At 38.9% G+C, this 23,716-nt stretch overlaps 1 protein-coding gene across 1 annotated transcript; it reads left to right on the top strand.

Moving 5' to 3' along the window:
* Positions 1-43: 43 nt before the first annotated feature.
* CZH9orf85 (chromosome Z C9orf85 homolog) lies at positions 44-15,713 on the top strand. The gene is made up of 4 exons (XM_063320699.1): positions 44-200; positions 9,696-9,802; positions 12,734-12,847; positions 13,621-15,713. Exons 1-4 carry the CDS (start codon positions 99-101, stop codon positions 13,796-13,798), a joined length of 501 nt encoding a protein of 166 aa, XP_063176769.1. The 5' UTR covers positions 44-98; the 3' UTR covers positions 13,799-15,713.
* The last annotated feature ends 8,003 nt before the right edge of the window (positions 15,714-23,716 follow it).

Genomic DNA, 23,716 nt, shown 5'->3' with positions numbered 1-23,716 from the left:
GTCGGGACGGGACGGGACGGGACGGGGGGGGAGAGAGGAGGGTGGGACGCGGAGCGGTTCCGGGGCAGGCGCCGGCGGCAGTGGCGGTTGCCCGGGGGATGAGCACGGAGAAGGGGAATGTGTCGCGCACGCGGCCCCAACGGTACCAGAACGCGCACGCCTTCAGGAACGACAAGTACGACACCAGCGCCCGGCGCAAGGTAGGTGGCGGGGCGGACACGGACACCGGCCACTGACACCGGCCCCTCGGCCTCTCCGCTCCCCTCCCGGCAGCGCGCCGGGCCGCGTAGGTCGCTGCGTGGTAGAGGCGGGTGCGTGAGGCGGGGGCAGTCCCTCCCGAGACGGCGGAGCGGAGCGGCGGACGGGGCTGGGTGGCGTTTGGCGGCGAAAGCGCGGGCAGGAGGTGCGGCGGCCTGCTGGGCCCGCAGGCGTCTCTGCGGCGGCGGCCGGTCCCTCTGCGGCCCGCTGGCTTGAAGAGCTTCGGAGTCGCAAGCGAAGTCGTACAACAGCGGATACCGAGAAACCTCATCATTTTAGCCGTGTGGAGAAGCTTTGACCAGGATCTGTCTGAAAAGTCCGTTCGCTGAGGTGTCAAGGGAGTAAAATCCCTAACAAGTCATTCCAGTCAGCTGTCACCTGGCCCCGTGTCTTAGGCAGTTGCATAAGCAAATGCCTTGTGTGATAATTTGAATCATATTTGTGACATGAAAGGCCCTCGTTAAGCCAAGGAATTATTAGTAGTAAGACTGAAATAAAGCATTTACTTTTGTGCAGCGAGTGCAGTAAGTAAACATTCCACCTGCAATGTTATCCATGTGACTTCTTGGAAGGTATTTGGTCGTCTCAAAGTTTGTAACTACATGGTCTTACTTCAGACATCTTAACATTTTGAGAATTTATTTTGAACAGCTCCCCCCATCGTCCAACTAACTATCGAGTTTCATTTTGCTTACTTCTGAGACAACTTAAAAAAGACTGATATTTGCTTTAAGGCTTTAAAAAAAATCTTAAGATGCGTTGCTGAGTAGTTACATATAAAGGTATCTTTAGCTGTTTTATTGGTGCCTTTGCTACACGCATTATCATGGTTTGATATTTTCACGCTATTGTGACAAAAGACCATTGCCTTTTTTTGTTGTCGTTGTTTCTAAGCAAGGAAAAGGTAATGGTTTACCATATATTCTTAGTACGTGCCCCGTGCTTGTAGTTGTGGTAATGTAATCGCAATGCTGGAGAGCATGAAGACGGAGCAGTGTGCCCGAGCAGTAACAACGCGGAAGTGGGATGTTTTGTCTTAAAAGCTAAACTGAAAGAGATGAATAGAACAAAAGACGAGATGAGCATTCTAGAAGAGGCTTACCTGGTGCTATTGCTGTTACGTCAATATCCCTTTAACTGAACCTGACTGGGTTGTCAAAAAGAGCTGAGAGGAGGGAAAAAAAAGTCGTAAGTTAAAACAATGGCACCAGAGGGAGGTTTGGTTGGGTTTTTTGTGGGTCTGCTTTTTGGTTTTTGTTTTTTGTTTTTTTTTCCAGATGTTGTAGGACTGGTTCTGCAAGTTGAACAGGCTGCTTTCCTGGGTCTCTGAGTAGCACCAGTGTTATTTATTGTGTGAGTCACTGCATGATCCCTGATTGAGTATTTTCCTGTCTGGCCTCTACACACATACACACACAAAAATATCCTAGAGAGTTAGTCTATCAGAAAAGTCTTCAAAGAGAAACTGAGTTCTGACATCAGTTTTGTAACTGAAGTGATCATTTTAGTACCCACATGGTGGGTTTTTTTCCCTTTTTAAATATTTTGTCACATATGAAACTGGCTACACAGTACTATTCACTCAAATAAATACATTTTTTTAGAAGCTTTTCAGTGTAGACATTGTGGGCATTAACTGTGATATGGGGCTCTGTCTTTTTCTTTTCTGTTTCATGCGAATGATTTCTTTTCTCTCTGTGCCTGCTAGTTCATGGAGATCGTTGAACACAGGGAAGGAGCTTCTTGAAGATGATGCTTCCCATTATGGTGTTATATAGTGTGTGATAAAGGGAAAGAATGCATTTTTCTTTTGGCAAATGCACATGTACATTGCAAATGTTCAAGTACAAATTCTAGCGCTAAGGGATCAAGTTCTAGTGCTAGGGGTTACACAGTGATTTTATAATGATGACTAGGTCTGCTTCTTCTATTTGAGAAATTTGAAAAGTAGTTAAGTGGTGATTAATGTCATAGTTTAGATACAGGCTATGCTGAATGATGACAGTTTTGCATCTCTGTCTTGTGCAGTCGTGAATGATCAGATGTGCCACAGATGTTCAAGGTGTGACGAGGGAAAGGAAGAAATAGTAGCAATTTGATCACAGGGACTGATAGAGGAGTAGGGCATTCTTCCTTTCCACCGCTCAGTAGATCAGAAGAATGCTCAGAGCTGCTGAAAGAGGGTGGATCTCCTGTAAATCACTGAAAAATTATTATATTATTTTTTAGGTATTTGGCTTATCTTTGACTACTGTTCTGCTCTGTCCAATGTAATACAATCTTTAAAGGCTGCAGAATGCTTTTTAGCTTAAAATTTTTATCCTGCATTTGTGCACTGCGTTAGCAATGTTGAATATTAACTACAGTAGCTTCAGGTTGTATGTGGGTGGAGCTGAGGTAGTTATTTGCAGTGTTACTGCTACTTCTCTCAGAGAAGCAGTATCTGCAGAGGAAAATGATCTAATAGTCTTTTGACTTTTCCCTGCTGGCAGTCACTATCCAGTTGTTTTCTGTTTTTTTTGAAAGGTTTTGTGCTCTCTGTCTGACTCTGACCTTGACATCCATTTTCTGATGGTATGGTTAAAGACCGTAATGTGATTACTTGCAGAACATGCTGAAAGATCCATCTGTCTTTCGTCTAATGGTCAGTCTTTAACCTACAGCATTAATCTGGGATAGGCTAGTTGAGGTGAACACCCTTGCAGCAAAGTGCACTGCTTCTCTACTGTATTTGGGTAGCTGCCTACGACAGTGCTGGGGAAGCTTGCATTCTAGGATGAACTGAAGATGGAAGAGCTAGGACAGGTTAAGATACACTGTGTTGTTAGTTACTGAATCTTGGAATTTGTTTATGCGTGCTTGCTTTACATAGTATATTCCAGAACAGCTGTTTGCAGCACTGAGCTGAGGAATACATATTATGTTATATGAATATACATTTTATGTAAAGTATATTACATAAGTCAACATGGAAGCTTGAGTAGTTCTAGAGATGAAAGCAAATAGCATTCAATGAGAGCATTTAGAACTCCATTGTAATAAGATGGTAAACCACAAAGTGATTCATATTTACACCCAAATGACTGATCTGTTTCTCCATTTCTTTCCTCTCATTAAGTACGCCCCAGATGATAATCTGCATTTCCCTAAATTTCAGAGGTTATTAACTTTGAACCTGAGCTTTAGCATCATGTTGTTGTCAGCTACTTCTTCAGCTGGCTGTATGGTTAACTAACTTCTTTCAGTGGAGATGCTGGGTCAAGAATGTGGGAGGGCAGTAGGAATAGAGCAGGTGAATATAGAGCTTAAAGGTTGAGTCAGTGATCGTGACTTGAAGCTCAGAGGGGGGATATAGATAAACCAGCAGCCAGCTGGAACTGTCAGATAACAGTATTGGAGTTTGGTTAGTTTCTGTTCTTGCTGCAACATAGAGTGGCTTGGTAGGCTAAAGTCCACTCTGTAGCCACCCCTGTTATTCTGGGTTCAGAAGGGCATTCTGGACTGTAACCTAACTTGGTTTCGGGAGGGGGACATGGTGGGGTGAGAGAGGAGAGAGAGAGCAAGCGTCTGTGTGTGTGTGTGTGTGTTCAGTTCTTTGTGGAGAAGAGGATGGGAGTTGACTGTCAGTCCTTCAAAGTGTGTACATTCTCTTGCCAGTTACTTGCATGCTTTCAGATCTATGGTCACTGATCTAAAAAAAGCTAACCATCTTGATCTCCAAGATGGCCATTTGGAATTGGGTTCAGAGAAGTCTTCATTTCTTGTGTTTTAAAGTCCTTAGCAATAAAGGACAAAAGGCCCTTAAAGCCATCCACGTGTAACCAGTATGGATGTAAGGAAAACTTGAAGGCTTTGGTTAAAATGTTAAATAAACTTCTCTTTAGTGTTAAGAGATATTAGTTGTTTAGCTTAAATAAGTAAGTTTTAGTTAGAGTAAATTGCTTAGGATTATCATATGGTGTGATTTATGCTGTTTGCCTAACTTTACTTAGCATGAGTAGCTACATTTGCTGAAGCCTTTAGGCCACAATAGAGTTAATTTTCATAGTAATTTTCCTAGCAGTTGGTACAGTGCTGTGTTTAGTCTTTTAGTATGAGGAAACTGTCCATAACACACTGATGTTTTCATAGTGTTTTCCCCAAGTCTGGGACTTTTCAGTTCCCCATGTTCTGCCAGTGAGTGCAGGCACACAGGAAACGTAAACCAGAAGATAAGGAGGCTACAACCCTCAGCAGAGACTGCAAATCAAAAGATAAGAGTGGTCAATGGCCTGCCTGCCTGGACACAGAAAAAGAATCCAATAATGTGTTAGAAGACCCCAGACCAGAAGTCACCGTTGGACTAAGAGACATGCGAAGAGCGTGAGGGGCAACTGTACACATCTCAAGGGTCTAATTGCCCAGGGATTTCTTTGTTCGAGGTCCCTCCCTTCTTGGAGGCACCCAGCCCGGGCTGACCTCATTGTTGTACCTTTCAATTAAATTACTTATTTTTGTAAAATCTGACACCTGAGACTTTGCTGCAGGAAACCTGCGGTCGAGCCCGAAGACGGAGGGAGTGCAGCTGTCTCTGTGTGTGTGTGCATGTGTGTGTCCCTGTGTGTGTGTGAGACAGCGGCTTCTCCTTTAACATTAGAAACAGCTGAGAAAATATGTAAAAAATGAAATTTAAAGTAGTACAAATACAATGTGTGAGCAAGTGAAGCTCTTTGGGACTTGATTTCAGCCTGTGAAATATGTATTAGAACCCTGAAAAGCTGGTCTCTTGTATGACAGTTTCACAATTATATAGTTATTCAGAAACGCTGCATTGAGCCTTGTTGGTTGCAGCAGTATCACCTGTGTTTCTGACAAGGAAGTTTATGGATGGCATTGACATTGCATTCATTTACAGCAGAATAGACCACTGATGTGTGCTCAGTAGTAGGAGTCTGCTTTCAGTAGAGTAAATCAAAATACCCATAGGTTTACACATAATTAGAAACTTCCAAACAGACAGTGAGGCTTCTTTGAAACCCCATCATTACATCTTGCTTATGAGTGCTTTAATGCTAGCTTAAGCTAGGGATTATTTTATGTGCCAAGTTAGTAGGTGTAGGTGCATGTGTTTAATACATTCTGAACTGCTTTTGGTGGGTTGTTAAATGATTTAATACTGGGTTATGTGAACACACGGAGGATGCTGTTGACCTGACAGTGTGTATATAATATGAACATGGAATATTTTGTGACTGTATACTTTAAGACTGTTTATGTATGTCTGTATTGCATAACTGTAATTTCTTTGGAGAATATATTGACATACTATAAGCACTGGATGAGTTGCACTTGTCCTTGGAAGGAAGTACGGCAAAAGAAAAGAGGAAAGAGCTATTGACTAAAACAGGGAAATGAGCATAAAAAAATAATAGAGAAACTGCTGTGACAGAAACAGAATCTAACCTGTCAGGGTAGTTCTCACACCAAGAAAACCATTTTGGTCCACAAGTAATACCACCGTTTTGTGTATGAGCGCTAAATACCTACATAAAAGCTGGATAGAAAAGTTGGAAGGGAATAATGAAGCTGACAAACCTTGTTCAGCTCTTCGCGTGGTTGTTTTTTTGTACCCTTAATGGAAAGCAAGCTGTTGAATGGGTGAAAGGAAGAAAATACAAATATATGAAAGTTTAAAAAACGTACTAAATACGTTAAAAAGTTAATAGGAAAAGTAGGCAGCAGAGGGATTTCTTTGATTTAACTAATAACTTCCCCATTCTGACTGGGAACTGAAATACCAGGAAAGTTTCTCTTCCAGTTTGTTAGGAGAACTTACTCTCACGTTCTTTAAGGATTTTAAAAATCTTAAAAACTAACTTATCCAAATCTTTAGTTAACGACAGCATTCTTTGATTCTTCAAGCCTGCGTTGCTTTTGAAAGTGATATGATACTTTTTTTTGGTCAAGGGAAATGTTGAATTTAATGTAGAAAACCACAGTGAATTATCAACCTGTTTCAATAATAGTAACATCTACGTATCAGACATTTTTTCTGAGCAAAGTAAACTTAGAAGGCAAACACAAGATTGAACTCTTTAAGTCTCCCTGTTTGCTTGCTTTACATCAATCCGTCATTCTCTATTGACTTGCTAAATCAACAGCCTAGTAGAAGGATTGTAGAGTCATAGTCTCTCTCACATTCAGACGTGCTGAGCCAATGATTAACTAAAACACCCCACACCTGAAGTGCCAACATTGGCTAAAAAATACAGGAAGTTGCTGAAGGGGAGGAAGAGACTGTGCTGTGCCTGTTAGAAGGAGGAAATTAGAACTTAAAAGCTGTTGTCTTGCTTCCAGTTACCTTCTGAGCAGGTACTGTGTGGCTTCTTTGAGTTGCTGTGTAAGATTTGTGGTCCTACAGGTGACAAGGTTGGAGAATTTAGGTATCTTTATGCCTGGATCAGGTTTTTAAGTTACACATAAATATGATCTTCATAGCTACAATCTAATTTGGTGTCAAAAGACTTTTCAGCAGTGTTTTGGTTGATGTTTTTAATCTGTGTCTTTGCACTGGATATTTGAAGTGTTGCTGATCATAGCAAGAAAATGGAACAGTTCAAATGTGACTGTGTAGAAGTAACCAAAATACACAGACGAAGTCTGATAGAGATTCATTGCCTTTATGTGGATAATATGATTGTTACTGTGCAATTGAATTACATTAACTTTATTTTACTTTAGAGTTTCTTATGTGTTACTTATCTTCTAAAGACCTTCTCCAGTGGTGAACCAATGTGTTAGTGTAGACGGAGGACTAGTCTTTGGGATGAGGGCATCAGATAAGATGCAGGGCTTTGTTGTTTGAAACGAAGGTGAAGAAGTCCCAATAATATAGCCTTTATGCCACATGACTACTGTCTTGGCCTTGCTGTAAGGTGACATTTTCATGCGAAGATCTCTACAATGAATAACATGAAAAGGCATCTTTGGAATTTGGGATGGCTTGCGTTTTTGTTTTTCTGAGAAAAAAACATAAATAAAAAAGAAGTTCAGCACTGTAAGATTGCTGTATATTCTGGAGACAGATGATAAGCGTACTGGGAGGGGGAAGAGCTTTGTAAAGCTTAATTGGTAATAATTATGCATATTTCCTTGTTCCATGGCAAATGTTTAGCAGAATTTGTAGTAAGACTGCCTCTTTGACAAACTTTGGATTTCCTTCAGATGAGAGGTGAAAGTAGTTCCTACTTTTTTCTTCTGCACTGTTTATGCCACATGCAGTTCTGAGCATGGCCTCGTGCATTCCAAGTGTGTTACGCATTGCTGAGCCAGTCCCTGCATCACTTAGTAACAGGGCTCCTGTCCCCAGCCGTGATGTCAGGACATATTACTGGAATTACTGGAGGCAGTTTTCAGCAAGGAAGATAACTCCCTTTGGAAAGACAGCCAGCTGTCTTCAGCTTAAACTATTGTAGTCTTCTGACGTTTATTAGGTTCTGCCTTAGCAATACTGAAAATAGTTGATCACAGTAAAGAACACCTGGGAATACAAATTACAGTGTTTGTGTCTTTCTCCCTTCCTGCATTACTAATTAATGCAAATCAGGAGAGTGAGAGGCAGAACTGGGAAGTTCAGGCTGATTTGCAGGTTATTAGAAGCTTATTCAGGCTGTAATACTTGGAGCCTTACTTTCTGCTAGTCAAGCACTGAAAAGAAGGCTTATCTTCAAATTGCTTGAATTTTGAAAGAATGAACAGTCAGTGCTGACAGCAGTTTGAATTGACAGCCCTTTAACAGATATCTGCTGAGAATTTACCAATGATTTTCTTCTCTCATAAAGTTTCCATATTAGCTAAACACTTGTGTTTCTTGGAAAATGTAATTCATAGTGCATGCCTGATATCAGACCAGAGCTTTCTATATTCAATATTCAAGCAATCTGCAAAACCTTCTGTCTTTCTTTCTTTTTTTTTTTTTATTTTTTTTTTAACATGACAAGTCTGTATTGGATCATTTGGGGAAAAAAGTTTACTGTCTTTTAACTGAAGCAGCCAAAAAGCACCACACCTTTGGTTAACCGCACCAAAGGAAAACTCATATGGAATGGTTGAAATTTAGTAAAAATGGAAACAATGGAAAACAAATCCCATAGTATGGTCTTACTCATAAGTAGCATTTCCTCTGCCGTATACATTGTTTTCAGAATAGAATAAGATATTGTGTTTTTAAAGCTGGACTTGTTCTTTTGTCTAATGTATTGAAGTAGAACTCTGTGGAGTAGCAAGAAGCTCTTGTGGGTCATAAAATCAGGAAATTACTTCAGCAGCTACTGCATGCATAGAAGAACTTTTAAGTTTGTTTGTAAAAGAATAACATAAACTGTGATCCAAATTAATGCAGAATCTGTTCCAATGAACTTTTAGGTATTCTAAGAAATAGGTGTGGTTTAGACTATATTAATAATGTGATTTTGGTATGGTAGCTATTTTAAAGCTGTTTTAAAAAAGGCATAATAGATTACTTTTTTTGGCTATATGCGTTTTCTTTTAATTGTGAAATTTCTCTTTTTAAAGGTCTGAATGAATACACACAGCCATATGATAAAGTTACTGCTGACGTTTTTAGGTAGAGAAGAAATAAAAGTAGGTTTAGTGCAGATTAAGCAACATACGTTGCTTGTTATTTAGGGTAACAGTGTGGTTTGGTACTACTTCCTATCTCAGAATAACTTCTCTTGTGGAAATAGTACTGGCCAGTTGACATTTTGTATTCCTGCACAAACTAAACACAAAATGTTGTAGAAGATCTTAAGGTAAACTTTGCATTGTCTTGAAAATATACCATAGTTTAAATTACCATTTTGAGGATTTTATCTTAGCTACTTGAGAGCAAAAATGTACTACTTTTTCATAAAGGAATCTTATGATGAAAGAGACATTGAATGATTTGACAACAAATAACTTCATTGTGATCTGAGAAAAAATCCTGAGGCTACTTAAAGTATGTGGTATAACGGTAGCTTGAGCAATAATAAATTCAATGTTAAGTCTTGCAAGTTATCTTCTTTGGGGAAAAAAACCCAGTATTTCAGGGCTCATTTCTACTTAAATATGCTTTGTAAAATGTATAGAGATGAAAAAACAAAATACCTATAATAATCTGTTATCAACAATATAATAACATAAATAAGTACTACTATTAATAATATTAAAATTATGATGATAATAATAATGAAGACTACCTTGAGGGATGAGACTATCTCAGTACTCTTTCCACTGAATAAAGTTCCTAGCAGTAAATGTGTGTGAAATGCTTATGCTAACATCAAACAAACATCTTTCTAAATACTGTATTAATCACGTGATGGGTGGAAATACTTTCTAAGCAAGATATATTCGTAAAAGTTGGAGATTTCCAATGTATTCTTATTTTAATTTTTATTTATTTATTCATTCAGAAAATAAATGCTAAGCTTCATGATGGAGTGTGTCAACATTGCAAAGGTATCTTGGAGTGGCGGGTAAAATTCAGCAAGTATAAACTACTATCAAAACCTAAAAAATGGTGAGTTAACATACTTTGTGTTAATTGCTGACAGTGTAGTTTGTGAACTTTTTGGAAAATATTCTAGCTTTGGAAACTCACAAGTAGTAGCTGCTACTATATCCCATTCTCCAAATTTGGAGTCTACAATGACAATATATATGCAATGTTAGTTTTCTGATTCATTAGTCTTTTATCTTAAAATTTTGAAAAGAAAGCACAGTGGAAAAGCAACTGCTTCCCTCTTAGCTGTTGAAAGGCTTGAACTCTGGGCCTGTAAGTTTCCAAAACTGTCTGTGTATCCTCTTGAACAAAAAGTCAAAGCTGAACCAGTTGTGACACAATTTTCCAAGGCCTCGTTGCAAGTCAATATGAGAGGAATCTGCACTTCTAACTTTCGTAATTCACAAAGACATTACTGAGGCCTCAGTTCCTACAAAACGTTTGCAATGTATGCATTTCGTTACTGCTTTGCATTTTCTCTCTTTTTATATATGAAACTGTAATCCTAAATATTAAATGTTTTGCATTGTTTGCATACAGTTCTGTATTATTGGATAAGTACCTAACAAAAGTTATAAATACCTTACGATAATTTATAGGTTTATGGCAGGTTAATTTTCTGAAGTGGGTACTCTGCTTTCTTCTTACTTGCTCAGCTGCAGAGGTCCTTACGTCTTACCTTACAGGCACAGACAGTGTTTCAACAGTGAAACGTTGAACTCAAAGAAGCTACAGCTGGGCTGTATGATACAGGCATCTTTGTCAAAGTAGTTTGCTCTGCATTTGTGTATTCTCAGTTGCATAGTTCTGAAATACTTACGAACTGCTTGAAGAGGCTCTGTAAATGTATGTGTGTACAGTTCCCTGAATGGTGGTGTATTTTATTTTGATTTTCAGTAGGTTAAAAGGGAAGTAATATCTGTTTGTACTGTATCTCCCACTTGTGAGAAGTTTTACTTTTTAATGTGAAACCTCATACAGCAAATATTTTGCTTTTAATAAACAATTTCAACCTTTCATGTAAGAAAAATAACTTGATTGGGTAGAAATCTCACTGGTTCTCAAAGTAAACATTCTGGGTTCTATTCACGACAGATAAAGCTGGGATTTGTCTTTCTTAACTCTTTCTCAAATGACTATGTGCATCCTGTTTGAAAGTAACGAGCTGTAACAAATCATGTGATGGTAGATCTGATTCTTTTACTTCTTTTCTCCCTACCCTCAAAGGAATGAAAATAACCCAACAAATAAGTTAAAAAGCATGTAAATCAGAGAAACATTGGAAATAGAAAAAGTGGCATTGTGGGACAGCTGCTTATGACAGAATATGTGATGTTTTCTGTCTTATTTTTGCACAAATAAATCAGGCTGCAGACCATTCTAGCTCTAGAGGTGGTAGTTTCTAGTCCAGCCTACAGCAGTACAATGATGGAGTGGGCCACTGTTCTGAAAGGGCAAGACTATGAAGATTTTCAATGGGTGAACTTCTAGGTGAAGTAAACACATTGTAGACATTAAAAATATGACTTTGGAAAAAAAAATAGTTCTTCACATCACAAACAATGGGAATGGAGGACTTCTCCCCCTTTATTTTTACCCCAACTTATTTTTAGTTTTTTAACATCTTCAAAATTATGATTGTAAGTACAATCACAAGTTATCCCTATTTTACTTTTATTTCAAGTATTTCATTATTACATATTTAACTTTTTTTTAAAAAAAAAGGTCTATCTGTCTTGCATTGACAGTGCCCCTGTTTGGTGTGACATGGCTGGGAAGAGCTGTAGGCATGTTTTTAATACTAATGTAAGTGAACATAGAAGAAAGAAAAAGGAAAAAAAATAAACACACACACACCCCCAAATTACGTAGATATTTCCAGTGACATCTAACTGAAGGTTTTCCTGGGGGAGAGGGAAGACCAGAAACACTAGGCAGTTCAGGCTTTGCTTTTGTCAAATGTGTCCTACAGCAATTCTTTTGATTTTACAGCTTTTAAGAAGCTGTAAGGAATTGCATATCTTAATAATGAAGGCCCAGCAGAGCCTAGATGAAGATTGTAGGGAGAAGGTTATAGTGCTTAAGAATGAGATTTGAGAAAGCGAGTAAAAATTCTATTTTGCTAGATGCTAGTTAGTGCATCTCTCCTTATAAGGCATGCAAAAACACTTGATGTTTTTCTTCATCCTGTTTTAGCCAAGTCTGCAAATCCATTGTTCAGAACTGTATGCTAAATCTTTCTTAACAGACTTTTGAGCACTTGAGGAACCAAGAAGGAGTGACTTTTAGGACAGCTGTGTTACATGGGATATATGGTTCTGGGTTCTGTTCTCCAAAACTGTGAGGCTTTAGAAATGTCAGCTGAATGTTAAGCCATAGCATTTTAAAACTGACTTAATCTACAGAGTTTTATCATATCTTGAAAAAGAATAGCCAAAAACCTCTACATAATTAGATTGGGCTTGTTCAGAATACAGTTCTGTGCAGGCCTGTATTCATAGGAAGCAAAGTCCAGCACTGGCTGTATTTTCCTCTGAAAAGTTCAAAAGCTTTTGATTTGTAAAATGTGTGCACCTTTTATGCCATATTCTTATTTTCTTTTATTGTTAAACCAAAAGAAGAAGTTAGATAGCTTTTAAAGTGAAACTACCTACTGAAATTAATGGAAAGGTTTCTTTTGTCACTTTAAATATAAAAATTCTTGATTTTATGTTTTTCTTCGCTTCTTGTTTTAATAGTTCTTCCATTCTTCCTGAAAAAGTTAAAGGAGAGGGAATACAGGCGATGATTTTGATAGTGCTGCTTGCTAAAACACTAATTGTTTCATGTGAAACTGGTCTGTAACATGTTGTTCCACTTTTGAAAAGTATATCTATATTGGTTTTGAACACAGAATGTTTAATAAGTGTCCATGGATACTTTTAAATCATGTTTTCTTTTTCCTCACAGTGTGAAGTGCCTCCAGAAGACTGTAAAAGATCCTTACCATATTATTTGTCGACCATGTGCTGGTAAACTAGAAATTTGTGCTAAATGTGGAAAAGAAGAAGAAATAGTAATTCCGTAAGTAGCTCATAGGTTACATAGTTACAAGAAACAGTACTGCACTGTTTCTTCCCCATTTAATAAAGCTTGTTTGGAAACTGCCAAGAAGCTGTTGTACTTTATGCCATATTCTGAATAATCCTGACAGGAATCAGTAGGAAACCTCAATTCTGCTGAAGCTAGGGGTGAAATGCCTATTGATGTTAGTGGGGCTGGCCCAAAAAAAGTATTATTTGGATAAGACACTTTATTTTAATACCAAAGGGTAAATGGCACATCTTCCTTAGGAACAAAGCACTTCAGAATGGATTTTGATATAGAGCACCATAAAATATGCATAAGCCAATTTACTGTTTGCGTTTTGTCTGTCATTTGGTGATTCAGTTACTAGTGAACAGAAAAACTAAACAAGGGCTGATATTGAGCACAGTTACCGCAATATATTTAGCAAGCTTTTTTTTTTTTTAATTGTTTTAAGAGAGTTTTCTCTTTATTGAGCATCCTATATTAATTTGCTAGTTTATGACAACTGGCCAGTGGTTGCGTAGTTGGTCAAAGTGTTCATATATTTTTTTTTTCTTTTCTTCACCAAGTCTTTTTCCTTTACTGTCTTTTATTTCTTTCCTATTCAACATGAAAGAAACTTTAGGTTATTGTCCCTCTCTTCCTCCTCCCCACATCCCTGCCTCCTTCCGTCCCCGGTGGAATATTCTACCCATGATCCCATTCTTGTTTAAGAGAAAAATAAATTCCAGATGTGGGTGGTGATAATATGCTCTTGCTTTCTGCAGGATTGATAAAGGACAAGACAGAACTGAGAGTGTGACTACTAAAAATGGCCAAAAGAGCAGTGGATTGGAGGATGAGCTGGATTTTGATACAAACTTCAGTAGTACAGACAATGATGAAGATTCTGATGTGCTTGAAGAACAATTTAGAAGTATGAATTTTGAAAGGACAGAGATCTAAAAAGTTGAGTTTATGTGAGAGACTATATGCAATCAGAACTCGTAAACCAATGTTTGTCTTAAACTGCTCTGAAAACCTTACAGGTCCTTTCATATAAATGTTGGCATGCTCATCAGATGGATTGTGTAAAATATTTTTTTGTATTAAGAGCAGAATTTCTTGTGAAAAGATTCAGAAATTGAATCTTTAAGCAGAGTTATTTTTTGTATACAAGTAACAACTTCCTTTTTCTCTGGAATAAAGCCTTTTCAAGTAATTGTTCTAAATTCATTGTTAAGCGACTGTTGTATTGCCACTTGGAAAGATACATGAAAAACTAGAATGAATAGAGAGTCTTGTCACAAAAAGGAAGAGCTAAACCAGCTGTAATAGTTTGCTGAAGGAAAAACTTGCAACTTCTGTCAGTGAGTTTCCAAACACGGTCAAAATACCAAGTGGTTGTTACCCCTATGCCTGTTGTTTCTCTTCTGTGCAAAAAAAGGGCCTAATCGTCACCACCAGTAAAGTTCATGAGTAGTTAATGCTTATTTGCCACATATAAGTATGCATTACAAACCTGTGACCTTGTTACCACCAGTGTTTTGCAAAGAAAAAAACCTGAAGACTTTTTAGAATTTCTCATAACAGGTCTCATGCTTTCTTTTCCTTTCACTGCAGGTCTAATGTAGTTTGCTTTGGTAGCACAACACTACACAAGTGTTTTCATGCTTATATAATTACTCTCTTCCTGATTTTCAGTTCTTTTTAGGGGTTATTTCAATGTAGGTTAAGCTCTAGGAAGAACTTAACTGAATTTGCAGTAACTGTCCTTTTTTGGGAATCAGGATGGTTTGATTTCTTTCGTATTTTCTGCTACCTTTATAAATAAAGCTGAAGAAGTACGTCCTAGTAATTAAATGGTTTAACCTATTACGATATACTATGCCATTTTTACTATCCGCATAACAGCTACACATCCGCTTTGGTGTTCTGCCTGATTTGCAGTAGTGGGCACAGAAAAATTTGATTCCCAAACTACCTTTTTCAAATAAACTGTGAGGGACTTTAGCTCTGGGATTATTCCCCCCCCCCCCGCCATGGGTAAAATACTGAAACTTTATCCTTTGGGTGGAGATAGCTACCCTGTGGCTGCTGTAGCAGACCTTAACTTAAAAGAAAATCTGGTTAGCAAGATGTGGGGTACTGACATTCAGCAGTCAATAGCCTAGAAACTGTTCTGATTTAAAGGACAGCTTTATTATTTAGTATTGGCAATAACCGGCAACAACAAAATTCTTGTAATCAGTCATGGAACAGTGAACTCTTACTGTTTTTTCTTAACTGTAGTTGCTTATCACTACACATAAGGCCGTAAGAATGAGCTTTGTCTTTTATTACATTTTATTTATTTAGATTTGTCTTTCAGTTTCATATTGTACATTAAAACAACCTTTTACCTTTTCTAAACTATTTGTAAATTTGTATCTTAATATCTAAAACATGCTTTTTTAATGTTTTCTAAGGACTAGTAATCTGCTTTCTGGTTTCTTCTTTTTTTTGAGGGGGTTTTGCATAGGTAGATTTTTGCTAAGTGTTTTGTGATAACCACATGTTATCACAACCACATGTTCCATGTTGTGATGCATCATGACTTTTGTGGCTTTTCACTGAGACAAAGTCTAAAGTTCACTAAGTGTTTGGGTGGTATTATGTTTCCTTCTGGAGTTGCTTATTACATAATTGTTTGCAGTCCTAAAGGACAAGAACTGATGACCCAAACAACCCATCTCCTTTCTCTCTCTACTCAACAAACGTGTTGTTTATAAGCTAAACCACTAGTTTTGTGATTAAACATATTGGTTTTTTCACTTAACTGCAACTAATAAAAAATAAGAAATTCAGAAGTTTAAAATTTGTAGAAGGGCAGTGGTTTGTTTTGGAAGAGTAATTGAAGCTGCAAAGCACTGAGAGGCGCTTCATGGCAGAAAAGGAGGTTGTTTGGTGTTTAGAAGTGACTGGAAATTGGTCTGAAGGTCACGTTGCATTGACAGATAAGTCCTCCCAGCAGGACAGCAGTGACGTCTGACTTTGTGTCACATCACCTGTTGTCCTGCCAGTTGACATTGATAGAGTGAACACGGAATATCCCCCATACGCACTGCAAATGACTGGGTGGGGAGCGTAAGGGGGAGTTAATGAGCAATCTAGAGCTAGCTTCAGAAAGGGTGTCTCTGAAGGGGAAACCATGAGTGTCATCAAAAGTGAACTCAGCTTTTGAAAGTGACATACGTACGGGAAATGTTCTGCCACTTGGAAAAATTAGGTAATGGCCTAGCCCTTTGCCCAAAGGCGAGAGGAAATCCTGAAACGATAGGAAACCGTGTCATGGAACTGGTAGGAGCTGTATAATGAGAAAATAAGGGGAAGGGCCCTCTTCTCAAAGTGGTGACACAAGCTGTCAGTACCGGGGAAGAGCCGTGCCACACAGATAAGCAACGTGTAGCAACAAAACACAAACATTAGGGAAAGTCCTCTAAAGTTAGCATCTTCGTGTCACACCGCTAATCCTCTGTTGGGAGTTTAGGTGGGCAGTTGATACTGCGGTTGATAAAACTTTGGCGTGAGCGTGGCTGCAGTGGTGTCTGGCTGGTGTTAGTCCAACCTCTCTGAAGACAGCCCTTGGTTCCGGCAAGCGTTCTGTCTTTGGTCGTAACTGTGGTTAAAATATATACTGCTGGGAAGGACTGCTGCAACTAAAACCATGTACAATGGTGGTTCTGAGTCAGCTTGCAAAATTGCTAACTTTAAGTTTAGGCACACTTGCTGTCATAGGAAAAAGGAGTTTGTATTTACTGAAGACACCTCTAACAGGAATTAAAGGAACAATTTTAGTTTTCTGGTTTGATTTTGCCTGAAGTTAGAACATATTTGTGATTACAGTAAGATATTATTTTTTGAAGACTTTTAAGTAATAGTCTGAATTTCAAGAAAGTTGGGTTTTTTTCTGAAGAACTTGTTGAACAGAGGATTATGCAGGAACAGAACTCCTTTAAATACTGATCTTCAGTAAAATCATATCTAGGTGAGAAAACAAAAAAAAGGAAGGAGATGAAAAGTAGTCAAAGAAATTTCTGAGAAAATCTTTAGGGTAGTTGTATATTTAAGAGTTTTTAATTGAGATTTTGAAAGGTTGCTAACTCTTCTTTCACAAAGAATAATGAATTTGCATTTGTAAACTTCAAGAGAAAGGAAATAATTATACCATCATGCCTGCAGGATATTGAGATGCAAGGTCTAGGATGACTGATCGGGAGTTTCAAGAATTTAACTGAACCTTGCGAGTCCTTACCAAATACATTACTGAATAAGAGAATGACAGATGCTAATAATTAGTCATCTGAAGAATAAAGGAGATGCGGTGATGCTGCTGACACAGCTGGATTCCTGTTAACTGATTGTCCTCAGGAGTGTTACCAATTCTCATTTAGTGTGACTCAACACCGACAGTAATTAATTAGATAATGGACTGTCAGCAGGCATGCAAGATGATTCGCACTTCACAAGGGGAAATGCTTATCATAGGCTTGAGCTGTCAGAACTTGTCACTGTTGACTTGTATGTATTTCCGGAAAAACAAATTCCCATACATAAGGATTTCTTAGGATGGTCTTGGATTCATTGCAGTAGGAGGAGAGTCCAGTATGGACACAGTGCTGCCTCCTAGCATAATTCCTCTCTGTCAGATCTTCTCTGTCAAAGTTCACAGGCGTCTCTGAAACATCCTATCACCAAATGTTTTGAACTATCAGGCTATACAAAAAGCATTGCCCAATGAGTTACTTCTAGTTTCGCATGGGCTGGGCTCTTCTGCTCTTGTTTTAGCTACTGATTAATCTGTCTTCCTCTAAAGTACTGAAATAATACCAGCCTCTGAAGGTTTATAGAACCACTGGTTAATTAGGAAAAGGATGGGTTGTTTTCTCACTATAATGGGCATGTACTTGGATGCTGAGATGCAAATCATAGCATTAGCAAGGAAAAAGAGGAAAATATAGCAGGTAATCAAAAGTGAGACACCTTGTAACCCTCTAGCCCTACAATTATATGTGTTTTCTTTGTTCAGGAGCTCTCACAAGTAAACGGATGCTGGTGGAAAATGCAAAACTACCTCTGTTTATAGGAAGCATCAGGCTGACTTACGGAGTTAATGAGGAAAGGTTTTTAAGTAGCAGGGAGAGACATTCTTAATAATCAGATGCTTAGGGAGCTGGTCATGCACGCTGTCAGCATCTGCTTCACTTCATTTTTCTGCCTACCTTTTATTTGAAAGCTGTTAAAGGACAAAACTGTGTATGAAACAAACTATGTGCCCTGCATATTGTGTTCTCATCACATACAGTGGGAGTGTAAAGTAGGGTTTCTAAACCTCAAACCAGTTGAAAATACACTAGTATTCGAAGTCAGGTAGATCTGTCTAGGGATTGATAACACATTCTCAGACAAATGACCTATAACAGACTAGAAATGAAATATTTGGCATATTTCAGGTAGCAGATTTTCCTGGCGGAGCCTCTAAAATAGTTAAGATGCAATCAGACAGGAGTTCTCTTTTTTCCCGCTGAAGTCAGTGAGAAAACAACTGTTTGTAATAGTGGGGATAGGAGTCATAATTCAGTCACCAATAAGAAGCTTGAGTTTGAGGATCTGAAAACAGGGGCTGAAGACCACATCCAACACATTAAGGTTTGACCTGAATTTCACCTCTGTGTAGTATCTGTACTTTCATTTGACTTTGATACAGCTTTAGAAACCCAAGTTAAAAGGGTCTGGTGTAGTCTCGTAACTAGAAGTGCTTTGAAAGCACTTATATTATTATATGAAACCAAATATTTTAATATTTTTCTTAAAACTGCAACATAGAAGACCATGTTTTTGTATAAAAAAATGTATGGATTAGGCATCTCCCTGAATGGCAGCATCACCTGAAATCTCTTTTTAGGACAGCTTGCATTTCTGAGTCTCCAGTTTGTCATAGCTATGCTCCTTGCACTTGGCTTGCTATTTCGTAAATCTTACATGAGCAAGTGTGACATAATGTATGAAAAGAATCTGTAATGAGTATCCATAGTTTACATATTAGCATATGTAGAAGCAGTGAAACTTGTAGCATTTATATTAAATCAGTAATTGCAAGCTATACGTGCAGCAGTTTAATTTTTTTTTTCTTTTTTTTTCCTCATAGACTTTACTCTGTCCCCTGACTGTTTTGTTCCTTTTAGGGTTATTTTCTCTCTTTGTCCCACAGTGTGTAGTTCTGCACTATAGAACTGTAGAAGCTGCTAGCTTGAATGAGAGCTGATACAGCCTCTGACTGACAGCAACAATAGATTATTCTGGGTTATTCCCAGTATCAGCAACAGAACTGATGCCAGAACCATAAACCAAACTGCTTGCTTCAAAGTAGTGATGTTTGTGAGATGTATGTGAAATGAAATGAGGCCGCACGTCTTCGGGAAAAGGATAAAAGGGCCGTACAGTATCTTTTTTTTTTTTATAGTAAAGAAATGCAGAATAACCCTAAGCCTTCCATTTCCAAGGCAAAATAAAACCCATAAAATCAGACTACGTCTATTCTTCTATCAACAGGAAATTTGCTATTGCTTACATGACAAAGATTTAAAAAGTTATTCTCTGGGAATGGCTAATATCTTATTCTCAAAGGATAACAACTCTTCAGTATTAGCTCAGTCCTTCTTATAATAAGTTAGTGATGGAACCTGCAAGAATGGAACAAGCTTGTACCTGCCTTATTTGGGGAAAAGACATAATATATTCTTTATGTTATAAAACCATAGTCCTATGCTCTGAGAAGACCATAAGGAATTTATGTCTAGCCAGACTGGTGGTGTTATGCCAAAATCTTCCTATTTTAGGGAAGTGTTACATGAAGCATTAAGCCATCTCAAAACTATGTAGTGACTGGAACTTCAGAGCTATTGTTTTTGCTCTGTTTCAGCAGAAAATTTTCTACTTTTTCCAGTTTTTGTATTAGCTTAGGTTGCATTTGGGTGTAAGTAGTACTGACATTATGTGGATCTCTCTGCATTGAGAAAGAATTATGTTTGGGATCACCACATTCAACTAGTGGCTTCTTTCACATCGTTACTGCTGAACTTCTCTCTAAGGTCTGTGGAGACCAAAGAAAGGTGATGGCTGTCTACGATACTTCAAAAAAACCACATTAGCAGCTGACTGGCTGTGACAAAAAAAGGACTGTAGCCCTCACCCAGCGCACTTCAGAAATGCGTCCCGTTGGGCATTCTTGTCCCCTGCCACTCCGAGCGCGTGGCAGTGCAGACCTCTCTCTGCTATAGAGGCTGGAATTAAAAGTGTGCATTGTTCTCCCACTAAGCAGAGATGCTTTGCTTGCCATTAATGAGAACACAGTGTGTGGCTCAAAAGGAAGGGTAATGTACATGCCTCTAGCCTTTAAATGGAGAGAGGGTTCTTTGCCAAATATCTGAGGGTGACAGGCAGGGTGCCCAAGCCAGGTCTGTCAAAAAAGCCATTTAGAAGAAAAAAGAAGAAGGGGGGGGAAAAAAAAAAAAAAAAAAAAAAAAGAAGAAAAAGCTTCAAACTGAAACAAACACGGCACTGAGCTTGTGAGTATGGAAATACAGAGGTTCACACAGGCTGCAACTGCCTCTCTTCATCCTCACAGTCTCCAGCTGTCACTGTAATGTGCATGGAAATTACCGCAAATAATAAACCTACAGCTTTACCATAATTAGCCTGACAAGAAGTTAGTGTTTATTGCCCCCTAGCATTTTAAAGGAGATTTGCAAGCAGGCTCCAAGGAACGAAATACCTTGTTACTGTTTGAGTTCTCTTAATTTTAGGTGAAAAGGAAAGCAACTTAAATGAAACTTTGTAATGGACAGTCAGTATGCTGTAAGGTACTTGTTCTCCTGGGGCCTAAATGGAAGTTACCTAAAAAGAATAATTCAGATTAAGAAACCCATTCCTGGAACTGAAGTGAGACCTTCAGAATGACAAAATACAGAGTTACTGCCACTTTAGCTCTGTAATTTGAGGGGGTTTTCATGACTTTTTTTTTTTTTCCTTCATATTAAAGCTGTGTTTGCCATTAGTTACACTATTGAGCGTAGCAATGTTCTGCACAAAGCTCCTGCTTTAACACCACCACCGCTGGGTTGTGTTATTCTGCAGCTGGGAGTGCTTTGCTCCTTCCTAAAGGTAAGTTGTGTTACAAGGGAGCTTGATTTACTGATCTTGAGTAAACTGTATTGGTGGTGGCTAAATATATCTTCCCTAACTGATTTAATACCAAGATAGTCCATTGGGCTTTATATTTGACATATTTTCATTGAAGGATGGGTTGGTTTTTTTTATGTGTGTGTTTTTAGCTTACAAGAGTGCTTTGGTACCCCATTATAGATGAGGGCCCCACATCCGTGTGGCAGTCGCTGTTCCAGAGAATACTGTGTAAATCAGTTAGGGTAAATGTGTAAGGTCACAGGAGCTACAAGGCCAGCAAGAGACGAGCGGCAGAACCCAAAACTCTTACATCCTACTCTGATGCCTTACCCATGTGATTCTGCTGCCCACCGTACGACTTCTATACACGTACAAATGAGAGGTATGACCTTGCCTAGACTAAGGATGTAAGGGGAAAAAAAAAAAAAAAAAAAAAGGATGTAGCTCTTTTTAGCTCTTTTTTTTTTTTCACTTAATGAATGTGGAACAAAGAAAACATTGCCCAAAAAAAACCCCAAACTTGTGTTCGAAAATCGGCACGTTTGCTTGCCAGTGACATATGGCGAATGGCTGAGCAAAGACGCAAGCATTTCTGCTAGTTGTGTTTATGGACGTCCTCACGTGTCTCTCTCAAAGAAGCTCTGGTACAACACCAGGTGTCACTGTAACAAAGTGAAAAAGTTGGCTTGGAAGTTGTCTTCACACTGCGCGGGGATAATGCCTTTAAAACCCACCAGCAGTCCCAGGGGTCCAGGCTGGGTGTCTGGAAAGCGGGTGGCTTAAATGCCCCGGAGCAGCTTTTACCTCACAGGGATGAAACCCTCCCTGATCTGTGCAGCGAGCTGCCATCCAGGTGATCTGCACTTCTAGCAAGCTGCTCAGGAGAGGAGCTGGGATCAAGGGCGGACACCCGAGCTGGGAATTCTGCTTTTAACTTGGTGCCTGTTTTTAGGGAAAGCTTCAAAGGCCATGCTTCCCAGCCTGGCCTCCACACCTGCAGCTGCAATACCACAAGTAGACAGATGCTGAATTTTCCACAGTCAGTGCTAATGTGCTCGTTCTGTACTCCGCCCCCCTGTCATGCAAATTTAAAAAACAAACAAACAAACTAACTAACAATTCACAACAAAACATGACACTGCACAAACCACATACAATCACACCATCCCAATTCACCACATCCCGTGGGCAGGCAGATGTTTAGCCTCCTTTCCTGGAGAGCAAAGCTTCCTCATGCGTTAACAGTGACTTGAGAAGACAAACACCATCAGACATCCCCTCCCTTCCTTCTCCTTTCCCTCAGTTTCTATTGCTGAGCACAAAGATGTGATATGGTACGGGTTATCCCTTTGGCCAGTTCGGGTCGGCTGTCCCACCTGTGTGCCCTCCCAGCCTCCCACCCGCTCCTGGCCTACTCCTTGGTGGGGGACACTGTGTGAAAGAGAGAGGAAGCCTTCACTCTGTGCAAGCACTCTCCAGCAACAGCCAAAACATGGGTGTGCTTGTCAACTCTGTTTTGGTTACAAATTCAAATCTCAGCACCATGCGGGCTGCTGTGGAGAAAGTCAACCACATCCCAGCCAGACCCCATACATCTATGTACTGAGCTTGCTTTCTGCATTGTCTCACTGTCACAGTAATCTCGGTCTGAGTGCCAAAAATATAAATTATTGTAAAATTGTCAACACGGATCTTTCTAGGTACAGACTGAACAAATTTGTAAAAAAATTTATGAGCATACACATGGGGATCCATATGCACCAATCTGATTAAACGTTTGCCTCTCACTAAAAGTTAATTGCTGTATTCATTAAGGGGTAAAATGCATGATAAGCATCTCTTTGCTTGAAAGAAAGACCTGAACCTACATTTTTAAAAAAATCAATGTCTCCTTTACTAGTTAGGTATTTGAAGACTTTTGGGGAAAAAAAATACCTATAAGGTGCTGGATGTTTAAGATTTGGATGCAAAGAGTGACATATGAAATTGTGGAGAGCAGCAGGTGGTTTGTCTTTTGTAGTTTTAATTAGTGTTAAAGGTCAGTATAGTAATTCATAGAGCAGAACTGCATAAGATTTTTGTTCTGGAAGTACTGAAAGTTTTTCTGAGAATTATGGGATTGTTCATTCATCTTGGGTCAAGACCAGACTATAAAAATTAATGGGAGTGTCGCTACTGAATCTAATGGTCTCAGGGGCTGGCATTTTAAATTTGTACTGTACTAATGGCAATTTTGACTATGAAGCCTTATGCATATGTAGACACTTAGAACAAAACTTGCTTCTACTGAGAAGACCTCCTGGGCATGTGGAGTCTCACTATAATGTGACGATTTGCAAGGGTATTTGCTCAGAAATGGTAAAAACCTTGTTTATACAAATTGGTCACACAGAGACTCCTTTGAAAAGCTATTATGTCAGTATATATTTGTGATGTGAAGTTTTCTTGGTGGAAAGGCTATTGTTCCAGAGGAGGTCTCAACTCTGAAATGAGGCAGATTTGGGGGTAAAAGTCTTTCCAACCCAAAAAAATGATGTAACTCCTGTTCATCCCTGAAGTGAATTCTCTGACCCAGATCTTGGGAAAGTTGATCTTAAGGATCCATCTTCCAACGGTGTGAGACTTGTAGCCAGAGAAGAGCTGGATAAGACAGCTATCAAT

Source organism: Chroicocephalus ridibundus, chromosome Z (genome assembly GCF_963924245.1).
Source record: "Chroicocephalus ridibundus chromosome Z, bChrRid1.1, whole genome shotgun sequence".
NCBI classification, from domain to species: domain Eukaryota; kingdom Metazoa; phylum Chordata; class Aves; order Charadriiformes; family Laridae; genus Chroicocephalus; species Chroicocephalus ridibundus.
This window is presented reverse-complemented; position numbering and strand designations above follow the sequence as displayed.